Source organism: Halichoerus grypus, chromosome 13 (genome assembly GCF_964656455.1).
Source record: "Halichoerus grypus chromosome 13, mHalGry1.hap1.1, whole genome shotgun sequence".
Taxonomy (NCBI): domain Eukaryota; kingdom Metazoa; phylum Chordata; class Mammalia; order Carnivora; family Phocidae; genus Halichoerus; species Halichoerus grypus.
In genome coordinates, this window is record NC_135724.1 from 95123485 (window position 1) to 95138818 (window position 15334).

At 52.2% G+C, this 15334-nt stretch overlaps 1 protein-coding gene across 1 annotated transcript in view; it reads right to left on the reverse strand.

Annotated features, from left to right (window-relative positions):
• Positions 1–15334, reverse strand: part of POLE (DNA polymerase epsilon, catalytic subunit) — a 48479-nt gene that overhangs the window by 17420 nt on the left and 15725 nt on the right. The window contains exons 21-31 of the mRNA XM_078061172.1: positions 12660–12808; positions 11329–11421; positions 10990–11134; positions 8396–8553; positions 7858–8053; positions 5768–5982; positions 4113–4215; positions 3617–3697; positions 3385–3507; positions 492–704; positions 14–223 (exon numbers count right to left, since the gene is read on the reverse strand). Of these exons, the coding sequence (XP_077917298.1) occupies positions 14–223; positions 492–704; positions 3385–3507; positions 3617–3697; positions 4113–4215; positions 5768–5982; positions 7858–8053; positions 8396–8553; positions 10990–11134; positions 11329–11421; positions 12660–12808 (1686 nt within the window). The remainder of the gene's footprint in view (positions 1–13; positions 224–491; positions 705–3384; positions 3508–3616; positions 3698–4112; positions 4216–5767; positions 5983–7857; positions 8054–8395; positions 8554–10989; positions 11135–11328; positions 11422–12659; positions 12809–15334) is intronic.

Here is a 15334-nt window from a genome sequence, read left to right on the forward strand (position 1 = left end):
TCGCAGTCCACACCTGCACAATCTGCCACGGAAGGTCCAAGATGCTACGGGCGGTCCTTCGCAAGAAGCTCCCCAACCCGGTGGCGGGCCTGTCTCGGATGGCCCCGGGCAGAGGGTTGCCTTCTGCCACCTCCAGACGCCGCCTCTTCTTGCGGGCCAGGCGCTGCCGGGCCTGCAATTGCCACTTCTTCTTATGGAACCGGAGCCAGACCAGCCACTCTTCCTAGGACACGTGGTGGAACAGGTCAGAAAGAGGACACAGTAAACACAACCGAGGAGCACGCAGTAAAACAGAAACAGCCTTCCTCAGCAACTACATCATGTGGCTTCCAAGTCTGGGTAGCTCTTGTAAGGACTGGACGTCAAGACCCATGCTGGGGCCCCCAAGCTACTTAGCAGACTCCACGGAAGACAGTGGGCCCCAGCTCGGGCCTGAGTGCTGTCATTGCTCCCTCCTCCCACTGGCCACCCCAGGCTCCGAGGCTTCTTACCTGGGTGGTTCCGAGGGCCGGGGGCTGCCCCAGGATTTCCTGCCAGGGTACCGTCAGTTCCAGGTCCTGCGACTCCTCCTGGCTCTCCCAGAGGACACGCTTCCTCTTAGTGGCAACAGGAACTGCCGAGTGCGGTGGCTTCACAAGGCCAAAATCCTCCATGTCAGAAGCACCAAGGCTCTGCGTGCTTTCTGGAGCCTGGGCTGTGCCCACCTGCAAAGACCCAAAGGAGACTTAGAATGCCACAACCTCTCAGATTAACTGCACCTCTAGAAATACGCCATATGGGTGTCAACTGAACGGGACAAAATACTTGTACACAACAGTGTGCGCTGACTGACTGATCTACTTCCAATTTCTAATAGTGAAGATCCAACAAAACGTCACTCAAGTACCACGACTACGAAGAGAACACTTACATCTTTCCACATTTGCTCCGGGGCTCTCTCCTTTTCATAAGAAATAAAATATTGCGAAGGACAGGTCCCTTCTTTCTCCCTCCCAGCCCTCAGCACGGCACCTGTCACTCCCCGCGCACCATGTGCTTCTACTCCACGCCCACGAACGTGCACCCTCCCTTAAGCTGCAGTGTTAGAGTCCCACACCACACATCCCATGGCAACCTGCTTTTCCCACTCATTCACATATTTCTGAGATTGACCCCTACTGACGATGTAGACACGGTCCATTCCAATGAACTAAGAAGGCTTTTCCTCTTTTATTCTCTGAAATAATCTGTTTAAAAACTTTGGTAAAGGGGGCACCTGGGTGGCTCAGATGGTTGGGCATCTGCCTTTGGCTCAGGTCATGATCCCAGCTTCCTGGGATCGAGCCCCACATTGGGCTCCTGGCTCAGTGAGGAGCCTGCTTCTCCCTCTCCCACTCCCCCTGCTCATGCTCTCTCTCTCGCTCTCTCTATCTCTGTGTCTCAAATGAATAAATAAAATCTTTAAAAAAAAAAAAACTTTGGTAAAATTCCTATGAAAAACCATTTGGTTTGTTTCAACTGTGATTCAATGATTTAATGGTTTAACCTCTATTCAGGTTTTCAGGTCAGTTTGAATAATTCGGTCCAGTCCATCTAAGCTTCCGCTTGTTTGGTAAAGGTAGTTCCTTATGTTGTTTTAGGGTTCTCCATGTCTGCAATTGTATCTATTTTCACTAAAATAAAGCCCAAAGATTCATCTATCTTGACAAAGATTTGCCTATTTCCTAAGTCTTTTCGAACACTAAGGTTTGGGATTTACTGTTTATTTCCCTCATTCCTGCTCTTCCATTCATAGCTTCCATCTTTCTCCCTCCGCAGCTCACTCTGCTGCTCTCTGACTCTTCAGTTGAAAGCTTATTTGATTTCATACTCTTTTTTTGCTAATATCTATCTGTGCAGACAGTGTGTGTGTAAGTGCTCTTTAGCTGCATACCATAAATTTTGATAGGATTAGTACTTATCATTAAGTATTTCTAATTCCCATCATGACTTTTTTTTTTTTTTAAGATTTCACTTATTTATTTCAAAGAGATCATGAACAGGGGGGAGGTGTAGAGAGAGAGCAGACTCCCCACCTGAGCAGGGAGCCCAATATGGAACTTGATCCCAGGACCCTAGCATCATGACCTGAGCCAAAGGCAGGCGTGTAACCAACTGAGCCACCCAGGCGCCCCCATTATGACTTCTTTGATCCATAAGTTATTTACAAGTGTACATTCTTTTTTTAATTTCCAAACAAAATGGGCTATATATAAACTATTTAGAATCTGTTGCATGCACACGGTCATGATTGTACATGTTCTTGAGAAGAATGTGTAATCCCTGATTACTGAGTACAAAGTTATATTTATTCACTGAATCTGGTTAGAGTCACTCCAACCTTACCTATATATATATTTTTTAAAGATTTTATTTATTTATTTGAGAGAGAGACACACAGCGAGAGAGGGAACACAAGCAGGGGGAGTGGGAGAGGGAGAAGCAGGCTTCCCGTGGAGCAGAGAGCCCAATGCAGGGCTCGATCCCAGGACTCTGGGATCATGACCCGAGCCGAAGGCAGACGCCCAATGACTGAGTCACCCAGGCGCCCCCAACCTTACATATTCGTACTGGTTTTTGGTCTGCTCGATCTTTCAATTGAGAGGGATTTATTAAAATCTCTCAAACTTGACTGGATGTCAATTTCTTCTATTAATTAGGTAAATTTTTACATTATTTAAAACTAAACTATCAGAATTATATGTTTCTGGTGAACTGTGACTTTCAGTATGGTTTAATAACCATCCTATCCCTACTAATACTTCTTGGCTTAAGGATCGTTTTGCTGGCATTAATACAGCCCATCAGCTTTGTTTCAGTTAGTATTTGCCTGATTGTGTGCTTTTCATCCTTTCAATCCTTCTGTGCCCTGGCCTTCTAGGGATAGCTCTTATAATTAAGATAAAGTTAGATTTTAAAAGTCCAACCTGAGAATCTGGTTTTTTGCAGGTAAGTTTATTTACTGCCCTGGTTTAAAGTTCACTTTTCGGGGGGTGGAGAAAAAATCAGTAATAAAAAAAAATAAGTTCACTATTCATTTTCAGCACTGGAGAATTTTCTTTTGTCTTTTCTGATTTTAGCTAAGCCCTTCATTACACACTTAAGTATTTTCTACGGTTTCTACAGGTTTTTATTTTCTAGTTTAGAAAACTGAAGTCTCTGGCACAGTGATTCACAGAGTCCCTGAGTCCAGTTACCACCCTATTCACATACAGGACAGTCCTTCTCCTTAACAGACGACCAAGTGTGCCCTATCCCAGAAAATCCCCAGCAGGAAATAAAGAGTCGACTGCCAGGCACATTTTTAACAAAGAAATACTCTAGACACTTGAATGGCAGCAGCAGGGGCCCCCACGGTCCCACTACCTGTCTCCTGCCCTCGAGGACAAAGAGCTCACTGATCTTCTTCTGCTTGCAGACATCATTCTTCTCCAAAAGTTTCTTGTGCAGCCAGTCAGGGTGCTTGACGCGTGGCACTGGGTTCTTCACCTACACAAGGGGACACGGATCACTTGTCTGACTCTGCTAGTACGGGCCAGGCCCAGGTTTCCGTGGCCACTGAGCCACACGGGGCCCCGTCTGCACTGGCAGACCTCACCTGCTGCAGAGCCGCAGGGATTGTGATGATCTTCTGTACGGCACTCCCCAGACGCTCGATGTAGTAGTCCCAATCCAGAATCTGGGCGGCGGGAAGGAGACCGCAACAGGGTGTGAGAGAGAGACCAGCAGCAGCGCTCTGCCCCACTCTATGCCAAGCACTGTGCTGAATGCTCCCTGTGTCCTACTTGCAACCCACCTAGAAATTCTGGGACAAAACATACCCATTTGACAGAGAAGGAAACTGAGGCAGAGCACTTAAATGCCTCCCAGGATCCCAGACTTAGTGGCTGAGCCAGCACAAGGGCCCTGTGCCAGAATCCAAGCTCTCCCCAGCACTGAGCTTTTCCAGTTTTGCCCTAAAGCATAACTACCTCCTTACCCATTATGTATCAGAAAGGAGGACGTCAAGAGTGAAGAGTCCAGACCTGAGTCAGGGATACTCTGCTGTCGACTCTTCCTCCTAAACTTCTCAAAGTAACAAAGTCAGTACTCACCGTCCGAATATCAAAATCTTGGAGGGAAGAACTCTTAAGCCATTTCCGGAGAAAGTGCTTCCTCACCATGGGCTCTGCCTGGAAAATGGCAAGCGGGATAGCCCTGGGCGAAGAAAGGCATAAAAGTCACCAACACAAGACTCTCCCCAACTCCCATCACAGTGCTCACCAGCGTGTACGTATTCAACATGGGTGTAAAGGGCTTGTAACCCCGTTTGTAACCTGTGCTTTTACTTCATGATATCAGTTTATTATAAAGTACAGCTAATATCTAATGTTTATCATATTTAATAAATACATAATACATCAATGTATTAAAACATCAGGGGCTAATGCACATTCCCCCCCCCCCACTGGGGGCCATCTGTGTTGTTTGGCCACGCTTAACAGAGCTACATAAATCACACAGTCCCGTGTGCACACACAATTAGACATTTCTAAAATGTTACTCATTGAGTAAGATACAGGAAGACTCCATCTGCTTTCCTGAAAGAATGACCCAGTTTTCACATGACTAGCCAAACAACACAGCAACCATCAATACCCTTTCCTTTCATTGGAGGAGAGTTGTTAACGTGAATATTATGAACGCAAAGAAACTAAGAACACAACAAACACCAGTACACACATCACCTAGTCCTATCTAACTTCACGCTTTTTACTTCTTATATGAGAAAACATAAGGATGAAGTCCCATGCAGCTCTCCTGACCATCCTCATAGAGAGATAAACGTGATCCCTATCTTGGTGTTCACCAATCCCACACATGCTTTTATACTACTCCTGTCCATATGTATCCGAAACAAGTAAGAGTGTCCTCGGTGTTTGTCAATTTGATACAAATGGAGTACAACGGGGTGCACGCGCCAGCCGGCTGCGATCCAATCATTCCAACGCCTACACAGCATTTCACTGCATAAACACATCTGTCCATTTTTGGTTGAAGGACACTATGGCATTCCCAACATTTGCTCTTAAACACAACGAAAACACACGGGCAGTTACGCAGGGCACATTCCCAGACGTGCTCCATTGTGAGAGGCATCAGCATCGTCTACCTCACCATGCACGGCTGGTTTTGCTCTGAAGTGACTGTCACCCACACGCCTACCTATATGCACGACAACTGCTATCATCACACTTTCTTTCCGACCAATAGATGCTTCTGAAATCCGCACTTCATGATTACTGTGAGTTTAAACATTTTTCCATGTACTGACCATCATGTCCTTCACTTGCAAGTTGCCTGTTCATATCTGTTGCCTACTTTTTATGTCGCCTTCCTCTTGTTGATATATAAGAATTCTTTATTTTACTCTGTATGTAATTTGTTGTGTTTTTCTCTTAAGATTTTTTATTTACTTATTTGACAGAGAGAAAGAGAGCACAAGCAGGGGGAGCAGCAGAGGGAGAGGGAGAAGCAGACTCCCCGCTGAGCAGGGAGCCCAATGTGGGACTCGATCCCAGGACCCCGGGATCATGACCTGAGTCGAAGGCAGACGCTTAACCGACTGAGCCACCCAGGCGCCCCTCCTGCCCTTTCCAAGGAAGCTCACCTTGCTACAAAGGGACAGAGGTTCCACAACAGACTCAAGCTTCCAACCCAAGCTTCCAAGACCTTAAGCAATCCCTTCCTTAACCTCAGGAACCCTTACCTCTCTGTAACGGGAGACCCCTCAGGTTTCCGGGAGATGATGTAGCGGCAGCTCAGCCCCGCGTCCTTCACCATCTGATCTCCCAGGAACTCAGCCAGGCGCTTGGCGGTGCTGATAGACGTGGACTTCTGCTCCCCGTAATCTTCCAGCTTCCGAGACATGGAGCGGTTCTCAGAGATCAGCTCAAACAGCTCAGAATCGGGCATGTTAGCTGCCTGAAGAGAGGCAATGGGCACAACATGGCGCAGAAGGAAAGGAGGGCTACCCCAGGCTCACCGGGAACATTCCTCCCGCGGTAACTTGACTTTCTCCAGCCTGATACACAGCAGGGCTGTCTCACATCAGCGAACAAAACACTTACAAATTCAAACACAAAACCTTAACTGCCATGTCATTAAACTATGTAAAAAATGTTAAGAAATGTTTACTGAGCTATTAGCACCAAAGCTGCAAAAAAAGGGGAAAGACATAAATGGTGATTTTTCTCCTAAAAGGAAAAGAAACACAGGAAAAGGAGGAGCCAGGAAAGAAAAAGACAATGCCAGCTGGAGAGCCAAGGGCCGAGTGAGGAGCCGAGGCGCTCCTCAGCAATGAGCACTCAGAGGCGCCTGGGAGCAAACAGCTCTATCTGCTCCCCGCCCGCCCCCGCGCCCCGCTGTCCCTGCACCCCTGCCCCCACCCCGCGCCCCTGCTGCCCCCACGCACACGCACCCCTGACCCCGCGCCCCGCTGTCCCTGCACCCCTGCCCCCGCGCCCCCAACCCCGCGCCCCTGCTGCCCCCGCGCACACGCACCCCTGACCCCGCGCCCCCGCGCACACGCACCCGACCCCGCGCCCCCGCTGTCCCTGCACCCCTGCCCCCGCTGCCGCCGCGCCCCTGACCCCGCGCCCCTGCTGCCCCCGTGCACACGCACCCCTGACCCCACGCCCCCGCGCACACGCACCCGACCCCGCGCCCCCGCTGTCCCTGCACCCCCGCACCCCTGCCCCCGCTGCCGCCGCGCCCCCGACCCCGCGCCCCTGCTGCCCCCGCGCACACGCACCCGACCCCGCGCCCCCGCTGTCCCTGCACCCCCGCTGCCCCCGCGCCCCCGACGCCCCCGCGCACACGCACCCCTAACCCCGCGCCCCCGCACCCGACCCCCCGCCCCCGCTGTCCCTGCACCCGACCCCGCGCCCCCGCTGCCTCCGCGCACACGCACCCGACGCCGCTGCCCCCGCACCCGACCCCGCGCCCCTGCTGCCCCCGCGCACACGCACCCCTGCCCCTGCGCCCCCCCGCCCCCGCTGTCCCTGCACCCCTGACCCCCCGCCCCCGCTGTCCCTGCACCCCTGACCCCTCGCCCCCGCTGCCCCCGCGCACACGCACCCCTGACCCCGCACCCCGAACATCCTGTAAGATTTGCCTGGCCCCCGTTTCGTGTTTTTCTCTCTTGGTGCTTACTCTCGTGTATGGGTGAACACTACAGAACAAGACAACATGCCAAGCTACAGCGGCCCACAAAGCAAAGGAAGACAAAAATGTTCCAGAATATTCCAGTACCCCTTTCACTCAGAAAGCCTCCTCTTAGCAGACAACACAAGAAAGGAGGGAAAAGCGTCTGCACAAAGATGTTCAAGGCAACATTACAGCGGTGGAAACCAGAATCCTGATACCCAACAGTAGTGGACAGTTGTGAGTTAAGTAATGCAAACGTGATGAAATACAGACTAACGAGCAACAGAGAGAGAACGATAAATTCCGTGAGAAGGTATTTTTAAAGGGAGCCAGCCCTGCTGTTTAAACTGTGGAAACCGCATGCTCATTCACAGGGCCTACAAGGACTGTGAGAGTCCAAGAAGCTGATGCAGCCACGGGTAAGTTCTGTCTTAGAGCTGCTTTTAATGTGCTGCTTGCTTGCTCCACAGAATTCCCTCACTGGACGTGGGGGATCCCACCGACAGGGACTCCCGGAGGCACCAGCACTCGGGAAGCCCTGGGGTCTTGTCAGAGTTAGCCCTGACCCACCCTGCTCTCCGGGAGCCCAGGGACAGGGGGTCCCTCTGCCCGCAGGACCTTCGCAGCCCGGGAAGGAGGGGGTGCCCTTACCTTACTGTACAGCACATCCAGCCAGTAATCAGCCACCTTGGCAACAGAGCCATACACTTCTTCTAGCGTGCTGCCCTTGAGGAAGGCCTCGAACACCGAGGACTGGAAGATCTTAATCAGTTGCAGCTCCCCTCGGCGTTTGATCTCGAAGCCCTTTAGCTCAGCCAGGGAACCGTCCTCATTAAAGACAGCGTATCTGGAATCACAGGCAAGCATGGCAGTGAACGGGAGCCTGGGATGTTGGCTGCGTGCCACGGGCCCTCCACCCAACCCTCCCCTCTAGCATCCGCCGGGCAGCAAACATCTCTCCACCCCGAGGCTCCTGCTTCTGAGAGAAGAACGACAGAAGGGCCCGCAGCCTGTGCAGCCAGAATCGAACAGGTGGAGAGCAGAGCTGGTAGTATTTGTGTCTCCAAATTGAATCAAAAAGGTCAAAAAAACAGAACTACTCCCATCTGGCCTCCTGGTCTACTTCCTGGATGGGTTAAGTCTCATCCGTTCGTTTTCTTCCCAAACACGAAGGCTGTGGGATTCCTACCTCTTCTTCAGTTTCTTGCCTTCTTCCTTGGAGGCTGGAAGGATCATGGCAAGGTAGGGTCCGTCAACCTCGAAAAAGATGCTGTTCTCTGAGCGGGTGACATAGGTGAGTGAGGATGGCTCAGTCAGCTCCTGGTACTGATCGTTGGTGAAGCCTTCCTGCAAAACGAGGGGAAGGGGGGCTGCCTTACTCCCAACCATTCTGGAAGTGACAGCTACCCTCCGGGGACTGGCTGGACCAGCAAACTGGGGCTCTTCTGTACAATGACACCACTCAGCCAGGGAGAGTTTACACTCCGACACATGTCAGACGTGGACAAACCAAAACGCATTCTGCTAAGTCCAGGAGCTTATAGACTTGTTTCCATTCACAGGGCATTCTGGAAAAGGCAGAATTATTATTGCACAGAGAACACACTGGGTAGCCAGAGTCTGGAGCTGATGATAAAGGAGCGGCACTCGGGAACTGTTCCGTGTTGCTCTGTGAGATGGAAACATGACTCTATGTGTGGGTCAAAACCCACAGAACTGCACTCTACGAAGAGTGAATTTTACTGTAAGCAAAGTAAAAAGCATTCAACCAGGATACTGGGCAACACCAAGAGGGACTGCAGACTGGAAGACACGAGCCGAGCTGCATTCTGTGTAGAACCCTGCTCAAGGGCTGACTTGTCACCCTGGCAAACCCTGTCCTGATGGGGTTAGTACAGAACAAAGACAGAAACACCACACACACACTGTGCTGTAGCTGGTAAGTTCACTGCACATGATGGCACAATCCTGAAGCCCCTGCGCACATACACTAGGGCTCAACAAATGAACACACCAAGAAAATGAGGAACAGGCTTCTCACCTCAGGAGGAAGAAGTTACTAATGAGGAAAAGGGACTAGACTGGGGCCAGACAGATCGCTGTGGACTCACGTTCTCTATTTTAAAGTGCACACGCAGACAGAGAAATAAACCCAGCTGCGTGTGTGGGCGAGGGGGGCATCAGGCATACACATCTCTCCTGGCTTGATCGGCCAGGAACAGCCAGAAGCACCAACAGCCACAGCAAGGAGCCTCTGCACCTGATCTTGGTTTCCAACACCCTCTCCAATAAAAGGAACCTGGCTCCTTAGAGAAACAGCTGATTCTAGGGCTGGGACTGGGAAACTCAAGATGAGGCTGGAGCACCTTACAGGACCAGTAAGAAAGTAAGAAGTAGGGGCGCCTGGGTGGCTCAGTCGTTAAGCATCTGCCTTCGGCTCGGGTCGTGATCCCAGAGTCCTGGGATCGAGCCCCGCGTCGGGCTCCCTGCTCCGCGGGGAAGCCTGCTTCTCCCTCTCCCGCACCCCCTGCTTGTGTTCCCTCTCTCGCTGTGTCTCTCTCTGTCAAATAAATAAATAAAATCTTTAAAAAAAAAAAAAGAAAAAGAAAGTAAGAAGTAAGACAGTGCTGTTTAAAAAAAAGCCCCAAACCTGAACCCAAACCACAGAACAGAGGCATGTGTCAAGAATATGTGGGCAAATGGGAAGGAGCCCCCAGCAGCCAAAGAGGAATAAGCAGGGTCACAAAACACAGCAGGACATGACTAAGTACATTGCTAAGCGGGGGATAAGTGGAAAAGAAGGGTGATAACGCTTCCTGACAGAAGGATTCCAATTAATACATGTACCAGGAATGTGGGAAAGAGGGAGCCGCCAGAGGGGAAAGCCACACAGAAGCAGCAACAGACACTCAAACCAGTGAAAATTAGAGAGATACAGGACACCTGCATCGTCTCAAGTATCTCCTCCAGCATTCGCTCAGGGCTCTGGTAGTTTTAACACGCGGCCAGACTGACACTCCTCCCCGGGGGTGTGGGGAGGTGTGGGCTCCATGACTCCGTGTCTCACTCCTGCAGCAGCGGGAAGGTGAGCAGGACAGTGGGCGGGACGGGGGAGGGGAGGCCAGAAGGGCAGATCCCCACACCAAGCAGCAACAGGATGAAACACAGGGCACATCGCCCTTGGCATTCCTTCAAAAATGCTAATGACCTCATTCTAATGACAGAAACAACAAACAAATCCAAATGAGAGGCAGTCAACAAAACTCGAGGCCAGTACTCCTGGAAGACAGGGAGCTGCCAGCCTGGAGGGGCCTGAGGAGACAGGACCAGCACGCCCAGCATGGGGCCCGGGAGACGCAGGAAATGCAAATAAAGACTCCGGCGTGGTTACAGTGCTGTGTCAACGTGACTCCCTGAGTTCTGGTCACGGTGCCGGGGCTTGCAGATGCTAACACTAGAGGAAGCAGGCTGAAGGGTGTATACAAATCTCTGTTCTACTGTGAGGGCTCTTCCGTAAGTCTAACACTATTTCAAAATAAAAAGTTAAAAGCGACAGTCGGACACGGTGCTGAAGGGGAAGACCCGCCCCAGTGCGAGCACGGCGCTCTGCACAGACCCTCGGGCTACAGGAAAGCCTGAACGGCACAGGCAGGCTGGTCGGGTGTTCGGAAGGGAACAGGCAAGTTTGAGAGCCTACACAGTCCCCCTCCCAAATCCCCGTCAGAGTGGGGTGCCAGGAATCCAGGCCCAGACAGCAGGCCCTCCCTGGAGACCCAGGCTCACCTTGACCATGATGTTTAACATGGCCCCAGGGTAGGAAATGGTCACCTTGGGCTTTTTTACACTGGTCGTTTTGATGACAAAGTTTTCAGGGAAGCTGTTGGGCAGGACGCACCATATTCCATCTGTGTCCAGCTCCAAGGGCCTCCTTCAGAGAAACAGAGAAACGAGGCCACATGGATACTGGACCATGGCCTTCACGTAGGGAGAACCCGGCGTGAAGGCCCTTCCTGGCCATGGACCCATGAAACACAATGCCCACCTGCTCGCTCCCCGCCCCCGCCCCACAGCCCCCCTTCCAGGCTGTCCTTTCCCAGCAGCTGACCAGAGTGCAGCGCTCACCCGATCTGCTCAATCAGCTCCCGTGCCTGGGTGATGATGTTGGCCCCCGTGAAGCAGACGATGCCTGCCATCTCCATGGAGTACCAGCGAGCCCTGAGAAAGAGAGTCACAGCCTGGGGGGCCGGTGGGGCTCCCCTCAAAGGGTCACTAGAGGAGGTCAGCAGAAGGACACCGAGAAGGGGACATCTGAAGCAGGGCAGGAGAACCACAGAGGCCCTGAGCTCAGCGCTGGGGACACTCCTCTGCCCTCCTCCAGGTGCAGGGCTGGAAGACGCGGCAGGCCACCACGGCAGCAGCTCCCTCATCGCCAGCCCAGGTGGCCGTGCGTCCTCACGAGCCCCCTTCCACTGTCCCCAGCTCCATCTTGTGCCCTCTCCATCTCCCAGACCCCACGCTCACCCTCACCTCTCAGGGAAAACACAAGCCCGCGGATGCCTGCGGCTTCCCGCCAGACACCTGGCCCACTGCCCCGAAACCAGGTCCCGTCGGGAGGCCTGCCCCTCCTGCCCGAGGACTCCACTCTAGCCCTGCTTTCCAGCCCTCCTTCTCTGCCATTAGAAAGCAACAAAAACTCGGGGTGCCTGGGTGGCTCAGTCAGTTAAGTGTCCGACTCTTGGCTTTAGCTCAGGTCGTGACCTCAGGGTTGTGGGACTGAGGCCCACGTTGGGCTCCATGCTCAGCAGGGAATCGGCTGGAGGATCTCCCTCCCTCTGCCCCTCCTCCACCCCCACCCCCCACTGCACACACACACGAGTGTGCGCACACTCTCTCTCTCGAATAAATAAGTAAACCCTAAAAAAAAAAAGGCAACAAAAAATACAACAACCTTTCCTCAAACCTAATCCCTAGTGTGCCGTATTTCTCCTTCTCCAGAGTCAACACGCTGACCCTCCCCAGTGGGACCCCTACCCAGTGGCCAGGCCTCCATGACCCGCTCCCCGAAAGGCCCTCACTCACCATTCAGATCCCCCCTCATCCCATGTCCGCCAGAAACAGTCCACCTTGGCTTTAAGCAGCACCCCCCACCCCGGCCTTCCTAACTCCTCAGATGGCTTCAGACCTCGCATTAGTCACGCACTGTTGCTTGGTGACTGCCCAGACCCTCTCCACAGCCTCCATCACATAAACATACTGGAAACTACCACGTCACTGTCTCCCGCCCAAGACACGGAGACGACATGTCTGTGGCGCCGATACCCTCGGCACCCCAGACCCTCCGCGTCAGTGTGGCCCCACCCTCACCCCCAGCCCCAGCCAGCGGTCCCCGCCTCCCTGAGCACGAGGCCTGCAGGCGCCGACTCCCCCGACTCAGGCCCCAGGCAGGAGCGTACCCCCTGCGCATGACGTAGCCGTAGAAGGAGTTGAGGATGCACTTGTGCGCCAGCTGCAGGGAGTCGTACAGGACCTCCATGTTCTTGCAGCGCTTCACTTCCGCTGCGTCGCCCAGCTCCATGGCCGCGGAGAGCTTCTTTTTCCACACCTAGGACCACACAGAGACCAATCGCCTTCTAGGTTCTTTCAGCTCACATTCTACGTAGTCAGTGGCCCAACGTTTTAATAGTTTGAAAATTTCAAACCTACAGAAAACTTCCAAAACTAATACAACAGAAGACCATAGACATGAGGAGAAAAACCACTGCTGACCCTGGGCCACGTTTCCTTTACCCCGTTCTCTGTACGGGCAGAGCCCGTTGGAAGGTGCAGACGTCAGGACCTGACCCCCCTGAAGACTCCAGCACACAATTCCTAGGAACAAAGGCATTTTACATAACCAAAACGCGATTACTGCCCCTGAGAAACGTAACAAGGGTACGGGGTCCACACGTCCCTCCCAGGTCTGCACAACCCTAACCCTGCAGCCAGGCCGGAACCACACACTGGCCTCCCACGAGTCCCGAGTCACTGGAGCGCTGCCCGCTACAAGGCAGATGTCCTGAAACGAGTTCTGAACACAAAGGAACTTTTATTTGTGAGACCAAGGACGAGGAGAAAATACTACGGTAACCCACTTGGACAACTCAGACTTGGGGCAACATCAGCCTCCTGGGACAAAACCCAGAACCCAACAGTGAGCCAGAGAAACAAAGGAAACCCAAGTCTGAGACAAGCAACAGAAGAAGGGGCTTCACGCCACCCAAGAGGCCCAGGGGCTCCCAATATGCATCCTGTTATTCAGTGGACTCTGACTTAATGCCGTGGACAAGCTGAGTTACAGGTCTTCTCCAACAACAGAACTCAGAAACCGCTGACAGGCAGAGAGCAAAGTGCACACCAATAAAGACAACATCTCAGGATTACAACTGACTCACGGGCCTAATGATGGACCAACACCTGCTTATCGGATCCTGTACCAAGTGTTGGAAGACGGAAACGATAAAGCTAATGAAGGACCTCGTGCTATTCTAAATAGTTGTAATGGAAATGTTCTTCTCACTGTGGCGGTCATTACACACATACATACATTACACGTATGTTTTTGTCAAAATCCACAGAACTGCCCACGTGGAAGGGTGACCAGCACAGGCACTCGGGGGCACATGAACTCACTCCTGCCCAAGCTGCACGTCTGTCCCTGCTTGCTAACTTGGATGCTGTCACAGTGATCAAACATTCGATGCTTCCCTTTCTGCCTTAGAACACCTGACCTTCACTTCCCTGGCTGGTGCATTTCAGTACCTAGAAGAGCACCTGGCAAAGAACAGACAATAAACATCTGGAATGAATGAAAGACTCTCCAGAATTTGAATCAGACTAGAAGCCATGGATCGCGAATGCTAGGCCTGGCGTGCCCGACCCCAGTCCCACCCAGTGCCAGCCCAGAGGGGGACATGGTGACACCTGGCCTTCACACCCACGGGCTGCACCTCCTGAAATGCTGAGCCCGAAAGACAAGGCTGGAGGACATCTCCCCCAGCATGTGGGTGAGACTTACGCTGGCAGATGAGCTCTACCTGCTTCACTGCGAGGAAGCAAGTCTTCACTAGCAGGATCTGTAGGGTGGGTTTCCATGATGGGACTGGCTGTCCTGAGGCCAAGATGTCCCAGGACGAGGAGCCAGGCCTCTCTGTGTCTGTATTAACCGAACTTAGGGTAACGAGAGCTACTGAAGAGGCCCCTAATAAGAGCAACTGACAAAGAACCACAGGGAACGCCATACATATTTCAGCAAACTCGCCATCCAATATGAGAAGAAAATTTTCTTGAAGGTCTGATATTTAAAGAACAAAACAATTAAGATATTCACTGAATGTCTACTATGTACCAGGTACCGTGTTAGACTCCGGAGAACGAGACACACTCACTACACCTTTAGTTCTTGTCTGAAGAGAGACAGAGAAACAAGACACTTAACAGTTACTTAACTGAAACAAAATGAGATGGGACCACAGCTCCTCAAAAGATTGAAAATTAAATTACCGTAAGACCCAGCAATGCCACTTTGGGTACACACTCAAACGAACAGAAAGCAGGGACATGAGGAGCTGTTTGCACACCCACATTCACAGAAGCCAGAACTTGGACGCGACCCAGCGCCTGTGGACAGACGAAGGATGAACAGAACGTGGGGCGTACACACAACGGACTACCATTCAGCCTCAGAAGGAATGTCCGACACCTGCCACAACATGGATGAACCTCGAGGACCCGATGCTGAGGGAAATGAGCCGGTCATAATCAGACGCTGTGTGATCCCACTAACCCGAGGGCCCTACAGGAGTTAAACCCCGAGACAGAAAGTAGGATGGGGGGTTACTGTTATGGGGGAGCAGAGTTTTAGCTCCGTCAGATGAAGAGTTCTGGAGAGGGGTGGGGGTGGTGGCCGCACAGCAGTGTGAATGTCCCCAGTGCTGCAGAACTGTGTGCTTAGAAATGTTGAGTTTTATGTTATGTCTATTTTACCACACTAAGAAACCAGCAAAAAAAGGTAATAATTATAAAATGTGATGACAAGAGTCTGTCAGAGCAGGGACCTTACTGAGTCCAGCAGTGAAAGGTCTTTCAGAAG